The 17,339-nt window shown below is 45.2% G+C and overlaps 1 protein-coding gene across 7 annotated transcripts in view; it reads left to right on the plus strand.

Annotated features, from left to right (window-relative positions):
- Window positions 1-17,339, plus strand: part of cabin1 (calcineurin binding protein 1) — a 92,936-nt gene that overhangs the window by 54,819 nt on the left and 20,778 nt on the right. For all 7 annotated transcript variants that reach the window (XM_072682401.1, XM_072682402.1, XM_072682406.1 and 4 more), the window contains 3 exons: window positions 5,924-6,087; window positions 7,826-7,922; window positions 8,594-9,331. In XM_072682401.1, coding sequence (XP_072538502.1) covers window positions 5,924-6,087; window positions 7,826-7,922; window positions 8,594-9,331 — 999 coding nt within the window. The remainder of the gene's footprint in view (window positions 1-5,923; window positions 6,088-7,825; window positions 7,923-8,593; window positions 9,332-17,339) is intronic.

Below are 17,339 nucleotides of genomic sequence, written 5' to 3' on the forward strand. Positions count from 1 at the left end.
AAGGACATGCTTAACACATGCATTTCTGGACAGGCTGAGAGATGTAGAACTATCACTGAAAGTGACAGAAGTATGTGGACTGAGATGGTCAGGTAATGTTCCAGGATTTCACACGACCATGTCTCCCCATTACCTCTGAAACAGGTGGCTGAGGAAACTACATAACAGGCTACATAATGCTGCTTTAATGCTAATGCTAATGCAATGCCATGGCTATCAGTTACACAACTATTTCACCCTGCAGGCCATAGGATCATATGACCCTGCGCGTCTGCCCCAGTGCACGCTGTTTACCACTTCGTGGAATACCACATAGCAACACCACCATAGCAACCGCTAGGGATACCAGTGCATCCCATGAGCATCATTGTAGCAACAACCGAGCAACGTCATAGCTACAGCATGAACTACCACATGAACTATAGCAACTGCCTTAACAAGCACCATAGCAACCATGCCCAACAAAAGCAGCCACTTAGCAAAAATAGTTTCTCCCTAGTGACTGCTTACTAACACTAAAGCAATTATCTTTAGTAACCATAGCGGCCTGTTAGCAACATCGTAGCAACCACCTATAAACAGCATGGTTACCATATAGGATACCAGAGCAACCACTTTAGGAACCACCTAAGATAGCATAGCCTTTTCCTAACTTTGGAGGGAACAACCAGACACACCCACTGCTTTCCTATTGGCTGTGCTGAGACTCGGCCGGTGAGCAATGCGCAAAAGTCGAAAACATTTGAACGTCCGATCACGACTGCCCCAGTGGACTGTTTACCACATAGCAACACCATAGCAACCATTAACTACCCATAGGCATCATCTACTGCATGAACTATAGCAACTGCCTTAACAACCACCATGGTCAACAAAAGCAGCCACTTAACAAAAATAGTCTCTCCCTAGTAACCACTTACCAATGCTAAAGCAATCTTATGGAATACCCTAACAACCATTTAGCAGCACTGTAGCTATTGTATGAAGTGCCATAGTAACCACTTTAGCAGCCACCTAAGATACCATAGCTTTTCTTCAGCTTTGGCGGGATCTACCAGACGCACCCACTGCTCTCCTATTGGCCGCGCTGAGACTTGGCCAGTGAGCAACGTACACGTCCGCTGCATGGGGCTCAGCGGTAAGATCTAAGATACGCAGGGTTGGAAGTGCGATGGTGAGAGGTAGAAGCTGGGGTGTGATTAACAGGCGATAAAGGAGGACACCTGATGTTACTGCTGCTGAATAAACAGCGAGTAGTGCGGTGCAGAAGTAACTGCAGTAATAAGCAGTAAAGTGTAGCAGCTTCCTGCCAGCCTCTCTGCTCAGCTGAGGCTCTGCAGACCTCTCCACACCATTACCTACAGCTATATGGAATGTCCTAATGTCCAAACATGGGCGCCTGCCAGCCAGTTTGCCCCTTTTTGTGTGTGTGACGCTCTCTCTCTCATGCTTTCTCTTGTAGCAACAGAAAAATGAAAATGCAGCTTTTTTTGTTGTGTGTTGGATGTGTGCTGGTGGTGGTCTTTTTTTCCTCCCCCCCCTGCAGGCATTTTTGCATCTTGGCAGAAGTGGAATTTCTACCTTTGGTCTTGGCTGGGTTGTAGCGGCCAGGGCTCGGCTCCGTTTAATGGACTTTAACACCCTGTAAAGGAGTAAAAACTAACCACAAGCCAAGTGTACCCGACATGTCTAAGCAACACCATAGCAACCATCTAGCAACCACTTGGGATAACCAGAGCAAGCGCTTCACAACCCCTTCGCAACCACTTGGCAAGCCATAGCCACCACATGGGATACCATACTAACCACTAAGCAATGTCATCACATCCACCTAGCAACACCATAGTTAACACATGAAAAACCCTAGCAGCTTAGTAGACACTAAAAAAACAGTTTCACCTCAGTGACCACCCCAGGTGACCTCACCCCAGGGAGAGGAAACGTCTAAGACACTGTTGGTTTCCCTGGACGGTCAGGGCTGATGTAGCGAGCAGGTCATGGAAATGTATGTGCCGTATTCAGCCTCAGCGCTGGCGTGCTGCGTTCGTAAATGGAGACGCGTGCCTCAGGGTTGTTTAGAATGTCAATAGAGTCGCTCATGCCGTTTGGGACACTGTGTGACATAGTGTTGTCTATACACAGTCTGCTTAGTCCATTCAGTCCATCCTTTCAGTCGTCACATGACATCACTGTGTGATATGCTGGGTGACATTTTCATGACCCGAGAGATTTTAAATGCAACACACAGCCAGAACAGGAAATTACAGTATTTACCACATTCCTCTGTGACCTTACAGTGTGCTTCAGTATTTGGTGAAGTGATTTCTTGACTTTACAGATTTCTATTTATTTATTTATTTATTTATTTATTTATGTATTTATTTTAAACCACTATCTGAACTAATGCTACTAGACACAGTCTTTGCCATCAGTAGCCGGAGCCAGAGAGAGCACAATTGGCCCTGCTGTCTCGGGGTGGGCAGATGACTCTCCCTCTCCCCACATCTCTTCTTTTGAGATGCTGGCCGGCACTGGTGTGATGCTAGCCGATGCATCAGTGACGGGTGACTGGTGGATTGGGTAAATCTATCTAACTTACCCATCTAAACTAATAAAAAAGCATCAAAGTGAACTAGGGGCAGTGAGCACACGCACACCCAGAGCAGTGGGCAGCCAACTCCAGCTGCCAGGGGTCCAGAGAGGGTTAAGGGTCTTGCTCAAGCCTGAGTCCGGGTATCGAAACCCACAATCCTGTCATCAGTAGCCTGGAGCGCTATTGTTGGGGAGGGGGTGGTCCTATGTAGTGGATGGGAATTGGATCTACACCGTTCCTTGAAGTCCCTGGAGAACATCTCTACCGACCATGGGCAGAGCGGGGCTCTCTCCCGTTTCCCAGCCAAATTCTCCTTCGTCCGAGGTTGGAAGCGTGTACGGCAGAGGGAAGTAAACAGAGGACTGACGGATAGACGGAGAGCGAGAAAGAAAGACGGGAAAAAAAAGGCTGTGGGCAGATTGCTGGCACTTCTCTCGCGCTCTCCATGGCCAGAGCCCAACACATCAAAAGCCAGTTCTGCCAGGAACAGATGGCCTTAAAACAATAATATTATGCCTTTCCCCACCTCTCGTCTCTTCTCTTCATTCTCTCCCTCGCTTTCTCTCCCATTTTAAACTCTCTTCTGCTTTCCGACAACATTGTTCTCCCATATTTTTTTTAGTGTCTTCAGCGTGATCCTCTTCCAGACTGGCTCTCTTGCCTCATTGATAGTTCAGTGGTGATGATGTGCTTCTTTTGTTGGTTGGTTTATTTCTAGATCATTGCTGGTATATTTGGAGTAGGCTTTCCCGACCCTGGGTATCAGCAGACCCTACTGAAGGCCGATGTAGACCAGGAGCCTGTTTCATGAAGCACGTTCAGTGGGAGGGCTTGGTGACAGAGGGATCAGCTGATTGGCTCCATATTTGCATCACCGTTGTGCTGCAGGATCCTGGTTCTCTGTATTTCCAGTACAGAAAATGGTGACGTCTGTCTAATAAGTACGAGAATGTACCAGTGCACTGGTCATTAGTACCGCGACATGTACGCTTGGGGCGCAAAGGCCTAATGCAACATCTTCAGCGTGGTGTTGCTGCAACAGTAGCATGGCCCAGCCACTGTGCACGTCCAACATCGCTAGCACGGCTTGGCCACTGTGCACGTCCAGCATTGCTAGTGAGGCATTAGGACGGCCCGGCCACTGTGCACGTCCAGCATTGCTAGTGAGGCGTTAGCACGGCTTGGCCACTGTGCACGTCCAACATTGCTAGTGAGGCGTTAGCACGGCTTGGCCACCGTGCACGTCCAGCATTGCTAGTGAGGCATTAGGACGGCCCGGCCACTGTGCACGTCCAACATCGCTAGTGAGGCATTAGCACGGCCCGGCCACTGTTCACGTCCAACATCGCTAGTGAGGCATTAGCACGGCCTGGCCACTGTGCACGTCCAAAATTGCTAGTGAGGCGTTAGGACGGCCCGGCCACTGTGCACGTCCAGCATTGCTAGTGAGGCGTTAGCACGGCCTGGCCACTGTGCACGTCCAACATTGCTAGTGAGGCGTTAGCACGGCCTGGCCACTGTGCACGTCCAACATCGCTAGTAAGGTCGTCACACTTGTGTCAAACCTCATTTAAACGAGTGTAGTTTACGCATACAGATTACCCCATGCTACCAGATGAATTACAGCTTCAGTGCGTTAGCTAGCGTTAGCCAGCTACCTTAGCCTTGTAGCTGCAGTGGAAGACTAAAGGACGAAACTGACGCATAATCGTTATGAGGCGCTGTGTGAGTGTGTGTGCACTTCCTGGTCCTGATTTAGCAACACAGGAAATGGAAAAAGAAACCATAGCCGGTCTAGCAGGTTTCCTACCGACCCGGAACGCTAAGCCGTGGCATCACTAATTATTTGGCCCTGCATGTTGTTACAATGCTGGTTAGCCCGGGCTGAGATCCTCAAGCTATGATTGGTCCTTATGCAGGTGAAGGCCTGAGGTTTGTGGTGATTAGCTGATGGCGTGAGGCATGTGGAGGTGTCCAGCTGCTTATCCAAAGTGCCAAATGCCAGAGAACACCATTTATGGCAGCCCTGCCCCCACAAATGCCACCAAGATGAGAAACAAGTGACCTGAAAATGGACTAGAGGAGCCCACCTCCACCTCTAGAGACTGTCCCTGATTGGTCAGAAGCTCTGTCTAAATCGGCCCTGCAGCTGTTTACCGTCCAAAATTCTGAACTTAACCCACCGCGGAGAAGGTTAGGCATGCAGGAGACGTTGCCATGGTGATGTAGCCTGGTCAGAAGTGAGGAAAAATAAATAATGCAACTAAGGGTTTTAATGCAAGTAAGCTTGTTCAAGCAGTGAATAGTGAGCCTCCTATCGGCGGGTGTCTGACGTCAGCCCATTATGACCGATCCACCCATTTCTGTTCCAACACAGATACCGACACACGATTCCCGATACCCGATCTGATACCATTGCTCAATTAATAAACCATATATCTGACCATCTGGGAGGTTTGGTCTCAGTTTATTGGTCACTAGAATGAATAGCTGTGCTGGACCTCGGCACAGTGCTGTCTAGGCTCAGGACTCTTATTTTGAAATTCGAAGTCTGTGAGACTAAAGAGGAGCTAGCAGCTCCTCCCTTCTCAGATCTCCTTATATGATGACCGGTCGAGAGCACCATGCTGGTTACATAGGGGGAGTCTTGCTGTTTGCTATGCTTTGTGTATGATGTCTGGAACTTACTCTGATCCTGGGTAATGAAGCCGGTGCGAGAATTGGGTTCCGTGAACCGATCGGCCCTTTGGATCAGACTAATTATCCGATCCAGCTAATTTTGTAGTTAGTATCGGGTTCAATGTCAGGTTCATCCCTAATTATGACATCATTTTATTTTCTAAATAGTTTATTCTTATTTTATATAGATATATTTTATTTATTTATATTTTATGTTTTATTTTAGAATAATTTAGAATAATTTACACTCAAAGGTGCTTTAAATGGTTCTTTAAGGCTTGGAAGAACCTCTCTTCTATAAAGAATAATGTTTGGAATAGAGATGGTCTGCGAATATCTGCAGCGTCCCTCAAAGAACCTTTTGGAGCACCTTTATGATTAAGAATCTGTTGTGTGATATCCTGCATTGTGTAAAAAATGCTTTCAGGGATTTTGCTTGATGCCACATTGTGTCCATATTGCCGACCCTAATTAGACTCCGCAGTGTTGCAGAAAGAGCCTGAGCTGCGGCCTTGATGGCTCCAGCTCCTTTCCGAGGCTTGTTTGTGAAATGAGACTCGACCCGGTCCTGACAGTCTGGGCTACCCGGTCACTGTACCGCTAACACACTGTTTCTCCCCTCTCTCTCTCTCTCTCCTTCTCCCAATCCAGGGCATCTGGCGTATTCCGGTAGATGAAATCGATCGGCCGGGCAGTTTTGCGTCTCATATGAACAGATCCATTGTGCTGCTGCTGGATGTTCTGTCTCATTTAAGGGATCACGACACGCTGCTTAAAATCTCCCTCATGCTCCAGAGAACCCCTGACCAGGGAAAGTAAGACCAGCCTTACCCTTCATTTCTGGTTGAACAGATGAGATGGTTATTCCAACTCTGTGTAGAATTACTGCCCTTTTTTAAAAAGCCATACAGGAGGTAAATAGCCTGCTGAAGGCCCTAAACCATGCAGCAGGACATTTACAATAGGTTTACACACAGGGTGCACACAGTGCTGAGGACCATTTAAAGAGCTTAAATTGCAGTTCATTTACTTCCTTATGATTCAGTTACTGTGTGTTCTACTGTATATCGATGGATAGGTGGATGAACTCTTATCTAGAGCGACTTACAAAGTGCTTTGCTATTTACCCAAGAAAAGCCATAGCTAGTTTATTGATCCTGAAGTGTAAAAGTAAATAGAATTGCATATATACAGACATATATTAGGTAAGTGGTTGAAGGTCAGCATACTGTCTTCATCAGGTACAGTAAAAAATAACGGTAGGAGTAGAAAAGCGGTGTATCCAGTTTTGCTGTTTTTCACTTTTTCAATTATGTAAATTTGGCTGCTGTCACAATTTCATGAGTGGACCAGTAGAAATTCTTCAGTTGACTTGGAATAAAACCTACTTATATTGACCTTTTCCTGGGGATGCACCGAAATGGAACAATAATAAAATAATAAAATAATACCGAACAAATTTTTCACCATTGCATGAATTGAAAAGCCCAATTTTCCAGTATTTTCACCTGCTTTTCAAAGAAAACCATAATTAATAAAGTACAGCCATTTTACAAAAGTCAAAAGTTCTGTAATGGACTCCCTCCTGGCAGAACAGTGCCTGTGTATAGCTGCTGCACCTACAGTCTCACGGCCACTGTACGCTGATTGCGATTTGATCATGTCACAACAAACGTCATCGTTTGGTATAAATGAATTATTGAATTATTTAATGAAAGTGAAAAGGTTGCTTGCTATTTTCAGGCAAATAAAATTTGGTTGCCCATTTTTCTGTTCATCCTCACTTTCACTTTCTCCTGTTGAGTTACTGTTTTGGAGATCTGAGATGTTTGTGCAACTTCGACAAATAATTATGTATGTGTTGTGATCCAATCCAGCAGATCAGAATAGAATATTGGATCGGGTATCGGCTATTTTAATCCCGATCCATATATATATATATATATATAAATGTGTTAGTCCTTACTAAGTGATTATTTCCTCATTAAAACACTGATGTTAAATTAAACACTCATAAAATTCGTAGAAAAGGTGGTAGTTCTCCATCACTCTGTTCATTAAAACATCTCCAAAGTTCTCCTCATGGAACCTTGTATTATTTATAGTCATCATCCAACACCTCAGTCCTTAATGTTGGTAAATCAGGGGAGATGCTGCTGCTGCTGCTGCTGCTAGAATTGAACACATCCATGCAGTGCCGGCTGGACTGAGGGCATCCTGGAGAAACCTGGAGGAACCAAGCTCTGTTCTTCAAACTAGCTTACAAGATCTCACTACTTTCTTAATAATGAGATGTTCTTGCTCCTTTTCACTGAATTTATGTTCACCTGCATCTGTTCTAATGAGATCTGGAGATTTTACAAGAAAAAAAAAAACCCCAAACACTGTGCACAATGTGCCTAAATGCCTTAAACCTCTGCACAGTGCTGTGTGTGTCTCTGTCCATATACGTATTTGTTTATACGTCTGTCATTCTTTGAGCTGTTGCCGCAGTTTCTTTCCGTGCTCGAGTGTGAATTCTTCCCTCCGTCTGGGTGGGTGGGTGTTTTGCAGGAAATATTTGCGGGATGTGGACCGGCAGGTTTTGGCCAAGCGCGCCTTCTTCTTCACTGTGAAAGTGCTGGAGGACAATCTGGATAAACTCACGGCGGTACGACTCCAGCTCTGCTCTTCCCTTTTTGTTCCAGGTGGCCTTTAGCTTACATGAAAGTGGGTAATTTGTTCTTGAAATGCTGTCATTGTGAGCCCTGATTATATGATTCACGCTAAATAACACATCCTGCGCAGGGAGCAGGGTTCAGCAAGTCACTCACAATTAGCGCATTTCAGAACCCGGCGTCTGTGACGAATCACTCTTTAGATTTTTTATTTATTTATTTATTGGTTTTGCTCAGATTTAAACATTCGTGTCCATAAGTGACCCCTTATCTGGCTCGAGGTGTAAGAAAATATCGATATATCGAAGTATCGCGATACTGTGTCGGTTCTCAAAATCATAGTATCGATTTTAAAATGATCGATATAGTAGATACAGATGTGATGTTTGGTGGGATCCTTTGGGGTTGTTCATATTATAATATTATATTATATTACCTCAAATTTGGTCTATAATTTGGTTTTGCTCTGCAATAAATTGAACCACCTGTAATCCCTGTTTCGTGATAAGCATCATATCGCCAGGTTCTTGCCAATATATATGCCCTATATCTGGAATTCTGGATCATGGCCCCATAAATGTGATTGTCTGAGGGGGAAACAATAAAACAGTCTGAATTCCATGCATGATTTAAACCTGACTCCAACGCTCGTTCGCTCCCTCAGGTATCCGATCCTTCTGCTAAAGCTTCCACCTCCTCCATGGGTGAAATGACCACAGCCGACGTGTCCAGCCGGCCTCCTGCCACAGAGGACCCCAAATGCTCCCAACCTCTGCGACCTAAACAAGGCCTCCCGGACACCGCTTCGGCGCCAGGTACGGACATGGCCCCCTCTGAAAGCTCCCAGCCCCAACCTGGACAACCTCAACCTTCTCTCCAGCCAGGGAACCAAGGCCAGGGCCCTGCAGCGTCTGTCCAGCCCAGGGAAGGCGGCTTGGGCTTAGGGGAGCCCATGGAACTTGGTCACCCTTCACCCTGGATAAGCAGCGCCAAACCTAGAGAACCACAAACGCCTACTGATGCTGTCCCACAAGAGCAAGGGACCCCTAGGTCGGCGGCCGAGGGGGCAGAGAAGGTTCCGGAAAGCAGTCGGACTCCGGAGTTGTCGCTGGAGGAGCTGAGCATTAGCTCCAAACAGCAGCAGCTGATGCAGGTTCAGGGGAGCGTGGCTAAAGGGCCGCATGCCATGGTCGCCAGCAGCCCCGCTGGCCAGGTTGGCGGTCAGGATTTGGGTTTGCTGCGGCGGCCCAGCAGAAAGAGGAAGCTACTGGAGGACGTGGAGTCGGGCAAGACGCTCCTGCTGGATGCTTACAGGGTGTGGCAGCAGGGTCAGAAGGTGATGACCTACGATCTTGGACGCATCGAGAAGATCATGTCGGAGACGTACATGCTGATCAAGCAGGTAAGAGTGTGTGTGTGTGCGTGTGTGTGTGTGTGTGTGTGTGTGTTGGTTCTAGGGATGGGTATTTTAAACCAATGGGTACCCCTTTAAACCAATAGCCTTCAGATAGGGCCTAGAACTGGCCTGGGCGTGATGGCATGATAGTGGTCCTGCATGTCCAAATGTTTGTGGACACCTTTTTGACTAAATGCATTTAGCTACTTTAAGTTGCACTGAGTTCTCTGGAATGATGGTGGTTCTCCATTCAATACTTTTGGGATGAGATGGAGGCGGGGTTGAGGATGAGGTGTGGTAGTGATCATCCAACATCCTGATATTAAGCAAGACTCCTCCAGAATCTAGTAGAAAGCCTTCTTCCCTAGTCAGTAGAGACAGTTACACCATTAAAAGCAGGATAAATGTTTTTTAATGCCCTTGTTTTAACAAGAAACAGGTGCCCCAATACTTTTGTCCATACACAGTATATGGCAGCATGAGGAACTCCAGTTAGCTCAGTAGCTAATGACTCTCTTGTTTTCTCCGCTGGTGTCGTGCCTCTACGTGCAGAGGTTTTTCCGCTGGTAGCTCTTGTGAAATGAAATGTTGACAGGGCGTCATTATAGGAGCGCAATGACGGGGAAACCCCTGTCCCTCGGCCTGATGACTCGACGTGAAAGCGATGAGCTGCTGTGTTAGGGGAGATCCGAAAAAGCCACCGTGTCCGACAGTCTACGCAAAACACACACACACACACACACACGCACACGCACACACACACACTGCACCTTTGCTTGCAGGAGCCCTCAGGAAACGGTCAAGTACACACAGAGTCAAGTGTCTAGATGTTGGGGGACTGTAACAAGGAATTTCCTGCCTTTGCTTTAACCTCTTAAACACTGGACAAAAGTATTGGGACACCTGCTCATTTGTTATTTCTCCTGAAATCAAGTGTATTAAAAAGAGTTGATCCTGCCTTTGTTAAAGTAGCTGTCTCTGCTGTCCAGGGAAGAAGGCTTTCTACTAGATTTTGGCAGAGCATTGCTGTAAGGATTTGATTGCATTCAGCACCAAGAGCATTAGTGAGGACAGGATGTTGGATGATCACCATCCCACCTCATCATCCCCAACTCCCCATCTCATCACAAAAGTACTGGATGGACCACAATCCATCATTCCAGTGAACACAGTCAGTTCCACTGCTCCACAGCTCAATGCCCACTCTAGCCCATGCCTGGCATTAGGCAGCATGGGGCCAATTAATAGGTTCATGTTTATCTGCCACTCAAAAAGTCCTATTCTATCCTATTCTAGCGATTAACGCTGGAAAAGCTCTGAGTAAACTCTCTCCCTCGATGTATTGTAACCCGCGTACGAGTGAAATCATGTTTGTTGCCTTGAGCGTTTAGCTATTACAAGCAACCCCAGTGATCTGGAAAGCAAATGGGTGTTTATTTAGCCTAAACCAGTTACAGAATAACAGGGTATATGCACCCCGCGCCCCCAGCCCTCCCACATACACATCTACCTGCAAACCACCGTCTTTTTAATTATACTTAGTGGGGGAAAAAACAAACCGCTGAAGTTTCCATTAAGGTGGTGTTATTAGTTTGAGAGGATAATGGCTTTAGCTGGCAGGATTCAGACTCTCCCAATCCATTATCAGTCCCATCCTCACTCGCACTAAATCACCCCTTATTTCCCCTGCCTGTGTAATTATATCTGCCGCGTGTGTGTTTTTGTGTGTCTTGCTGTTGTGCTCTCGTGCTTTCTGAGGCCGTATGGAGCCGGCATTTGGGATGTGTGCATTGCTTGCTGCACCGTAGTGGAGGATGGCTTTCCCAGCCGGAGATTCTTAAAGGAAAGATTCAGCAAAATTTCCTGCTTACCTGAAAGACAGCCCATCAGCCGAGGTGGGTTTGGTATCCGAAATGTGCTTCTTTAGTTTAGCGCTGGAGTTATAAGGCTAATGTTGCTAACAAAAACCCTACAACAATAGTCACCCAAGCCTCCTCATTTCCATCAGTACAAGCCTCCAGGTCTCCATTAGAAAGACCTGTATAGGTCTGTATAGGAGAGAAGTGCACTATTGAATTCCAGTGTTTCTTAGCAGTATCAGCCTCCGTGGCTCCAGGTTCAAACTAAAGGTGAACCCACGGATTTGTCGAGTTCCAGTTTAGCACTTAAGTTTCAAGGCTTACGAACACTTCTAGCTAGAAAGTCAAGGCTAACGTTGCTAACAAAAACACTACAAGTCTACAGTAGAAACACTACAATAGATCACTCAAGCCATCAATACAAGCCTGCACACACCTCTCAAACCACATCCGCGTCTACATAAAGGTGATGCGGACTCGTCGAGCAACCTGGCAAGCGGACCAACCTGGCAGGGGAGACCACTACAGTCACCACAGACCATCACACCAGCTCCCTTTTGCTTTCAAAGGTCATGCAGGCTTATGGGTGCCTCATATTAGGGCCTGGGTTCACAATTTCCACGGTTTCTGTTCATGAAGAACTGATGGTCCTGATGGATGTAGATAGGATCCTGATAAAGGTAAAGGTGCAGGTATTTGTCACTGTACGGTGTACACTGTGTACTGCATTTTACCCATCTGAACACACACTCACACACACCCAGAGCGGTGAGTACACACACACACCCAGAGCGGTGGGCAGCCAACTCCAGCGCCCGGGGAGCAGAGAGGGTAAAGGGCCTTGCTCAAGGGCCCAACAGTGGCAGCTTGCCGAGCCCGGGAATCGAACCCACAACCCTGTTATCGATATCCCGGCGCTCTAACCGCTGAGCCACCACTGCCCCACCATGCTGTTCTGGCAAAGTCTGATTCCGGTTCTGCAGGAGCATCCGAATATTTAGCTGACCTGAAGGCCTGGATGCTGTTTTGGTAGGGTTGAGGCCTATATTTCTAGAACAGATTTGGGTGGCGGTTGACTTTGGGTGTTTGTTAGCAATGTTAGCATCGTATCTCTAGTGTAAAACTAAAGAAGACAGTTTTGGCAACCAAAGTTAGCTTTTTTAGTTTTGCTTGCACTGGAGCTACACGGCTAATGTAGCTAACAAGTACTGGAAGCTTATGGCCAAGCTTCAAGCTACTGCCGTACCATACAGTCTAGTTTTTAAGCCATGAATAGCAGTATCAGCAGGGTATCAGCGTTCCAGCATTGCCGCTCCAGCTCCAGCCTCGGACACGAAACATGTCTTGGCTGATGATCAAATCTGAGATTGGGGGGAGATAGCATAAAATGAATGCTAAGGTTCTGCAGTGGACAGTAGCGATATGACCGCTTTAACCCCGCCATTGGTCTCCAGCAGCAAGATGCTAATTTTTATTGTACATATTTAATGAACCTTCTCTTCTATTCCCTTTGGAGGGCTTCAAGTCTGTGCTGAGGTTCCTGCTTGACTTTTTGTAGATGCGCTCAGCTTAGCAATCAGTGCAGCAAGAGCTGCTGGCTGCTGGCCCGGCACTAGCCCTCTGCGGGCCCATGAGCCGTAGCCATGGCTGCACTGCCGTAGGACAAGAGGCCTTGAGCTTGTGTTGTGTGTCAAAACATGGTGCCGTCACACTCCAGTCAAACAGAGAAGGAAGTTTAAAAAAAATAATAATAAATAATAAATAAATTAAAAAAGGTCCTGAATGTATTGTAGCCTCTTTTTTAATTTAATAAATTATTCATTTGTTAAATACTGTATAGCTACATGAAATGATCACACTATTATAATTGCTCCTGTATTTTGCGTGACGGGGTGGTTAGGTTGAGCTTGTCGAGTCCTATCTAACATTGATGCCAGAACTTAACCTTTTTTTGGTTCCTGGCTGCTCCAGAGGTTTAAATGATGTCACTTCCTCTTTGTGATGTCATATAAGGCAATAGTAATTTATTCATATACAACACAAGCTTGTGTGTGACGGGGTGGTAAGTCAAACTGAGGGATGCATTCAAATAGAAAAAAAGTTACATTTACATTTTTAATAAACTAGGTTTATTTTTGAATAGATATATCGCACATAAAATAATGAAAATATTAAAAGTAAAAAATTTATTTATTTATTTTTTTTCATTTGATTTAAATCTAATATTGATGTTGGGTTCAGATATCATGTAAAATTGAAAAAAAAAGCTAAAAAAAAATAGTATGTTATTCTTTATGAAATGAGATTTTCTTGTATATCATGTTAGCAAGAGTACTCTAAATAATTAGCGTTAAGCTTCGGAAACAGTTTAGCACATTTGTTGTGCTTAATGCGTGCCATCAGATGTTACGGTGTCTGTGTCTTGGTTGTGTTGTGGAGGAGACGGAGAGGGTTTGAGGGCCGTTGTGAGGGAGGGCACCTTTTTGGCTTGTTAGCATTTCTGTTGTTTGTTTGTTGGTAGAGTGTGTACGGCTGTGTGAGGGAGGCATGGGAGTGGTCGAGTGTCACACCTCAGCAACCACATACCTCACAGACTGGAGGAACAAGTCCGGGCAACCAACGTAAACACTCTTGCATGTGTACAAGAACACAATCACACTAACACACACGCCCTCACACACACCTGAACTTTTACCTCACATGCTAATGGATATGTGGTGTTTCGGAGAACCTCAGATCTTATATATTTCTGGTTTCCCCAAAACTCTGTTTGACGTTCCAGTAGCCGCAGGACTTCCTGAACAGGTTTCCGGTCATCCACAGAGAAGGAAAAGGCTACAACAAAAACATTGGAAAAATTTTAGAAATGTAGTCTTGCTCAGTCTATGACTAAGTGTTCAAATTCGAAAACTAGTTGAATTATTTTATTAAAAAAGCTGAAGGAAATCAAATCAGTAGGTTTTCATGGTGGGTAAGACTGCCTCTTCATATGAGCTAACAGAGCTAAGCAGTGCACTGGCTGCTGCTGAGGTGTTTTCCCCTCAGTGGACGATGTGCCAACATGTAGTCTCGTTAGAAACACCTGTATATTTTTCCTGTATATTTTGGACCTAGCTAAGCTAGTTAGCTTAGTTAGCACAGAAGCAGCACCAAAGTTAATCAAGCTGTCTCTGCTTTGATGCCCTAGAATACATTTATTCAGTATTTATTATTATTATATGTTGTTCTATGGTGTAGAAATAGTAACCTGTGTGTCTTGTGACGTGGTTGAGGAGAACAACGCTCAGATGCCTGGTTACAACCATGCTTAACATCACTACAAAACGGCTCACAGGAGCCACGTAGCATAGCCTAGCCTAGAGTAGCATAGCTATATTTTTAGCACTGTAAACAAGATTTTCAATGTTTTTGTAGTCTTTCTCAGGTCTTGCCATTTCTGTTAGCTAGCTATGAGTGTGTAGATGGTCAGCTGGGTTAGCTTTTAGCCTAGCACTCCCCTAGCACCTGCTCACTTCACCACCCACTTGCTCCTCCTCTGAGTGGTGCTTCATTTCTCTTGCATGAAATGAGCATTTTAGCGTGGATTGTTAGCCTGTTTGCTGTTGTCCAACTCCATGCTGTTTCCAATGCCCCAGTTCAGCCTAGCAGGTAATGTGAGACGCACAAAGCGTTGCATTGACCCTGTTTTTTCCTCCCCAAATAAGCTCGCCACTTACATTGCATGTCCAAATGTTTGTGGACAACCCTTCTAATGAACGTGTGTTCAGCTACTTTAAGTTGTACCCATTGCTGACATTGCAAATGCACACAGACAGCTTGTCCAGTAGCTGTAGAGAGGTACTGGCAATAGTATATGAAGGACACTCTGGAGCAGATGAACATGAACCTATTGGCATCATGCTGCTTAACGCCAGGCGTGGGCTAGAGGGGTGTAAAGCCCCCCAGCAGCGTTGAGCTGTAGAGCAGCGTGACCGTGTTATGCTGCTCTGTCCTGTACTTTTGGGATGAGGTGGGATGGTGATCCTCCAACCTTAATTGGAGAGGAAAACTAGTTACTCCAACAAAAGCAGGATACACTTTTTAATTAATTAATTGCTTTTGGAATAAACAGTCAACGAACAGGTGTCCCAATACTTTTGTCCATATAGGATCATTTAATTATGCATTTCTTCAATATCTATTACAAAAATATCTCTAATTAAACTTGATGATGATGATGATGATTCTCTGTGAGCTCCAAACTCTATATGGATTTCTTGAGTTCCACCAGCAGCTCATCTTAACTGCAACACAGTACTGATATATAACATGCATAACATCTGTACTAGGATTATCTGCACAGCTGGACAGATGTAAATTTTCTGTAAATGTTAATATCATTATCTGTACATAGTAGTTTGTATTTGGATGTCTACTCAGGCTATGTATGGATATGCAGCATTCATACCATAAATACAGATTTTTATTATTTTTAGTACTTTTTAAACAAATTATTCTTTATTCTATTTAACGTTTAGCGTATTTTTCTCTCTTAGTGTAATACGTGTTAACAGTCTGTGTGTTTGTTACATGTCATACTTGTGTTGCTCTCACCAAGTACAATTCCTTGTATGTGTAACATATTTAATAAAGCAAAATTCTGAAATTCTGATTCTGATCTTAGAACCGCTCTGGGTTCCATACAGAAGCCCAATCAAGGTTCTTCGTGGAGCTAAAAGTGCTTCTTCTATAGCTTCCCTCAGAAGCACCTTTCTTTTTCAGAGTGTAGATACTGGATGGGAACTGTAAAACTGGCCTTCCTCCAGGAGAGCTTTAGAAATGTTCCTGGAGCATACCTGATCATGCCTGACCATAGCCTGACCATGCCTTGAGACCCAGCAGGCTTCATACCCACACCTCCTTTAGTACAGCGACGAACGGAGGAGAGGCTCGCTCAAATAAACGATTGAGCTGGCTGAGCAGTGAAAACCATCAGCTAGAGCCCTCCGTCCTTTAGAGTTCATCCACAGCCCTGTGTTTTACAATCCGCTGCCATCTCCCCCTCCGTAATTTTCCTATTAGCCCTTTTCGCTTAGTCAGAGGCTTTAGGTCCATTACCGACAGAGTGCTACCGAGAGTGCAGCGATATGCGCTAACATGTTTGCGTTTGTTTTGCGTGTATTCTCTGTCTCTCTCTCTCGCCCTCTCTCTCTCTCTTTCTTTACTCCCACACACTGTTACAGGAGAGAGAGCAACACACTCCCAGTAGCTGACATAAAACAGACACCGGGGATGTCCAATCGCAGCACTCTCTCTCTGTTACCATGGCCACGGGAGCTCCAATAAGAGGTCTTTTCAGGTCATCGTGCTCTGGCAACCTTTTTGGCCCTGTGTGTCGGTGTGCAGTTGAGTTGGAGAATTTCAGTTTTGTTGTTGTTGTTAATTAGAATTTAATGGGATATGGTTGAAGATCATGCAGCACAGTTTACTGTTATCTGTCTATCTGTCTGTCTGCTTATCTGTCTGTCTGCAGTTGTGATCGGACGGTGACATACACGCATTATGGGAAATGAAAGTCAGGGCAGTACTGGGCTTTTGTTGGGTTCTTGGAACTGTTCTGTTCGTGGAGCAGAATGAGTGACAACTAGGGATGTCCCCGTCAGGTTATTTTACCCTCCACAATCCGAGTCGCCTAATGCAGAGTATCAGCCGATACCGATCTGATCTTTGTGTTTGTATAACTAATCCAGCCCCACAGTTTAGATCAGATGAGCTGCTGATTGATCCGTTCAGTAAAATCCCATTATTTTCAGTATCAGTTTCTATAATCGATTGATTTAGTTCAGTCGAGACTTTTCTTAAAATCACTGTTTTTCAGTGTTTAATATCCTATAATCCAGTCTGATCTCCTCTCTGACCAATCAGCTCCCAGCTCCTTTACAACACTGCAGTCTAATCACTTCCTGTGTGTGTGTATAAGGTGTGTAGTGGTACACACTCTGGACTGGTATCTGTTATTGATGGTTTACTGGTGTGTAATAGCTGGTTTATAGTGGGTGAATGTGCAGTGTGTGATTTGGGTTTCTATAGCTAATGTGTGTGTGTATTAGCATTAGCGTTAGCCTCCACTCGGTTCTGAATAGGCTTTTCAGTGCTGGTTTTATAAAGGGTCAGAT

This window comes from Salminus brasiliensis, chromosome 6, assembly GCF_030463535.1.
Source record: "Salminus brasiliensis chromosome 6, fSalBra1.hap2, whole genome shotgun sequence".
Taxonomy (NCBI): domain Eukaryota; kingdom Metazoa; phylum Chordata; class Actinopteri; order Characiformes; family Bryconidae; genus Salminus; species Salminus brasiliensis.